Below are 3,199 nucleotides of genomic sequence, written 5' to 3'. Positions count from 1 at the left end.
AAAGTCTATGACTGGAAGATCTGATGAAACTGTCTGGAAAATGACCTGAGATGACATGATGAGAATAACACAAATAAAGTACATTTACTTTAATAGAATTAGATCATATATTCAAAAGATTTGTTCACCAAATCAGTCGGTTCATGCAACTGCAATTGAAAGCTGAAGCTACAGCTAATATGACTAAACCATTAGAAGCTACTGACACCCCCTAGTGAGGACTATACTAGAACAGACTGGAGCGAATCATGGTCACTACCTCATCAATGCCCCATAACAATAAAATCTCTCAAATTAATTTCAAAATTATTTATAACATCCATCCTAGAAATGATAAAATAGCTAAATATCTTGAAATAAATCCAAATCGTTCCTTCTGCATTATTGAACCTGAAATAACCCCTCAGCTCTTCCTCACATGTCCTGTAACCACATCCTTTATGAAAAGCAACAGAGCAGCACTTATCTCACTGGTAAAACTAATTCATCTTTTATGTTATTTGGAAAATTTCACGTTTATAGAAGTTTATATAATAAAATGAAACCCTCTTTATTCATGTTAGATACTAAAATAAAGAAGTACATACAATCTGTAAATCATAATTAACAATAAACAAACTAACTCCATAGTAGCTTAATAAGGCATTTAACTGTTAAATCACAACTTTTCCAATAATCCTACTGATGAAGGGGAGATTAGAGATGGGCCTGTAGTTCAGCAGGATTTATTTATCCAAAGATAAAAGATTTTTAAAGCTCGAGGGAAAACATCCGGCATGAGGGACGTTTTAGGATTTATCAGACGGTGTGTCTCAGCAGCTCCTTCTTCTCTGTCTCCATGATGTCTCCAGGTGTCTCTGTGCTGCTGATGTCTGGACTCTCTGCTGATTCTCCAGGTGAGTTCATGGACGTTCTACCACTAGAGCCCTGAGATCCAGTCTAAACATGAGCTCTGTCCATCTGTCCTCAGTGTCTCTGGACATCAGTCCAAACCTTCAGCAGTTCTTCTCTGGAGATTCTTCAGTGTCTCTGAGATGCTCTGAAGATGGACGGACAGCTGAAGGATGGACGGTGAAGAGGACCACAGAAGGATCCACTGAGGTCGGTGGAGACGCTGGTTCTGGTCCCTCCTGTGTTCTGGACCTTTCTGTGGATCCTGGTGGATCTTTCTGGTGTGAAACATCTTCTGGAACCAGGAGCTATAATGTCAGCATCATTGTGTTAGGTGAGGACCTGTCCTCAGAGGGACAGCATGTCTCAGTGTCTCTGCTCTGTGTCAGAGCCGTGGAGACCTCAGAGAAGTTCTCTGTGGTCCACGATGGGATCCTTCAGAGGACCCGGTTCTGCAGAACTGTAGACCTGCTAAAACTTTCCCCTCAGAAAACTGATCTCTGATTCTCTTCTTCTCCCAGATAAAGGTCTCATCCTGGAGATCCCTGCTCTTCCTGTCAAAGCAGGAAGTGATGTCACTCTGCGCTGCAGACGGCGAAGCGGTGACATCACCTCAGCATTCTTCTTCATTGACAGCCGTCGCCTGGGATCTGGAGCAGAACACGTCCTCAGGGAGGTCCAGCAGGCGGATGAAGGCTCCTACTGGTGTTCTACTGACAGGTTTGGAAGATCTCCTCACAGCTTCCTGAGGGTCAGAGGTGAGCGCAGTGACATCACTTCCTGTTTACTATGATAAAGTGCTGGGAGAGTGACGCAGCCTCCTTCATCTCCTCAGATCCTCCTCTTCCTCGCATCATCACAGCGCCTCCTCTGGTCTCGGTTAAACCGGGTCCAGCAGGTTCTCCTCCTCCTCCTCCTCCTCCTTCCTCTTCTTCTGCTTCTCCTCCTCCTCCTCCTCCTCTCTCCTGTGCTTCAGTCCTGCGTCTCCTCTGCCACCTGCTGGTCATCTGTCCGTACTGCGTCTGCAGTGTCCTGCTGCTGCTGATGTGCTGCAGCAGGAACTCAGGTAGATCTCCAGCCCACCTTCTCATGACTCACTGACAGACTGAACCCTGACCTCTGCTGGCTCCGCCCACAGGACACCAACCTGATGTCTCCATGGAGACCGGGCAGCCCGCAGAGCTGGAGGACGTCACCACGGAGCAGGAACTCTGATGCAGGACCAGAACCAGAGTCAGAGGTTCTGGATCAGGATGGTTCTGATCCAGTCGGTGAAGCTTAGAAGGTCACATCAGGGTTAGATGTATGAAGATAGATTGGTTCTGAAGGTCCCTCCTTTACAGCGAGGTCCATCATCATGTTGATGGGACTCATCCACTTTCACACTCTGAACATTTCTTTTGATAATCCCTGAATTATTTATTGAAAATTAAATATTCACTTTGATATTAAGGCAGGAAATAACCTGAGCTTAATATTTTCTATTACCGAATAAACTGAGTTTATTTTTTAGTGCTCCTATAAAGTTCTAATACTGCAGATTTCTTTTTGTAATAAACGATTTTTCAATAATTCCACCGTCTGAGTTTTTAATGTCATTCTATTTTGCGTTTTTTTCCTACAGGTAATTTAAATTTGGTAAACTGATGTAAAGTTAAATAAAAATAAAATCATTTTTATTTTTATTGTATTACCATTTTTATTATAAACCTCTGAATTAAGCTTTTCTCATCAAAATGTTTTAAATCCTGTATTTAAGGGAAAGTTCAGGTTCAAACTTTGGTCTAAAGTTGAGACTGACCCAAACCTTCTATCTCTGTGAGGTCCGTTTCCAGGATTAAAGTTCTGATCCGGTCTGAACCGGTTCCCTGATGGAAGCTCGTCCACCGCCGTATAAAACTGATCGGGATTCATGCTGGTTTGGTGGATCCAGCTCCAGCAGAACCGGGTCAGATGGTTCTGAAACGAGACCAGCTGCTCTGAAAGCAAAGCCTCCCAGTAGGTTAAATAGACCAACGTTCTGTCTGAAGACCTGGACCCGAAGACCTGGACCCTTCTCCTCCTGAGACCAGAGGGTCCATGTGAAGACCTGGACCCGACTCCCGCTGAGACCAGAGGGTCCATGTGAAGACCTGGACCCGAAGACCTGGACCCGTCTCCTTCTGAGACCAGAGGGTCCATGTGAAGACCTGGACCCGAAGACCTGGACCCGTCTCCTTCTGAGACCAGAGGGTCCATGTGAAGACCTGGACCCGTCTCCTTCTGAGACCAGAGGGTCCATGTGAAGACCTGGGCCCGGTTCCCGCTG

General features: G+C 45.2%; 1 protein-coding gene across 1 annotated transcript; it reads left to right on the top strand.

Moving 5' to 3' along the window:
- Window positions 1-841: 841 nt before the first annotated feature.
- On the top strand, window positions 842-2,377 carry LOC107105172. The gene is made up of 5 exons (XM_015405287.1): window positions 842-896; window positions 971-1,225; window positions 1,413-1,649; window positions 1,727-1,957; window positions 2,030-2,377. Exons 1-5 carry the CDS (start codon window positions 842-844, stop codon window positions 2,104-2,106), a joined length of 855 nt encoding a protein of 284 aa, XP_015260773.1. The 3' UTR covers window positions 2,107-2,377.
- Window positions 2,378-3,199: the final 822 nt, after the last annotated feature.

The sequence above is a fragment of the Cyprinodon variegatus genome, unplaced genomic scaffold, assembly GCF_000732505.1.
Source record: "Cyprinodon variegatus isolate N-32 unplaced genomic scaffold, C_variegatus-1.0 Scaffold2114, whole genome shotgun sequence".
In the NCBI taxonomy this organism is placed as follows: Eukaryota; Metazoa; Chordata; class Actinopteri; order Cyprinodontiformes; family Cyprinodontidae; genus Cyprinodon; species Cyprinodon variegatus.
The sequence above is the reverse complement of the archived record's forward strand: the minus strand, read 5'-3'. Positions and strand labels throughout refer to the sequence as shown.

Bases quoted from the DNA above. Each gene is read 5' to 3' on its own strand.
- LOC107105172 (XM_015405287.1), top strand. From the start codon at position 842: ATGTCTCCAGGTGTCTCTGTGCTGCTGATGTCTGGACTCTCTGCTGAT. The intron at 1,226-1,412 runs GTGAGGACCTGT...TTCTTCTCCCAG, and splicing joins TGTCAGCATCATTGTGTTAG to ATAAAGGTCTCATCCTGGAG. The intron at 1,958-2,029 runs GTAGATCTCCAG...CTCCGCCCACAG, and splicing joins GTGCTGCAGCAGGAACTCAG to GACACCAACCTGATGTCTCC.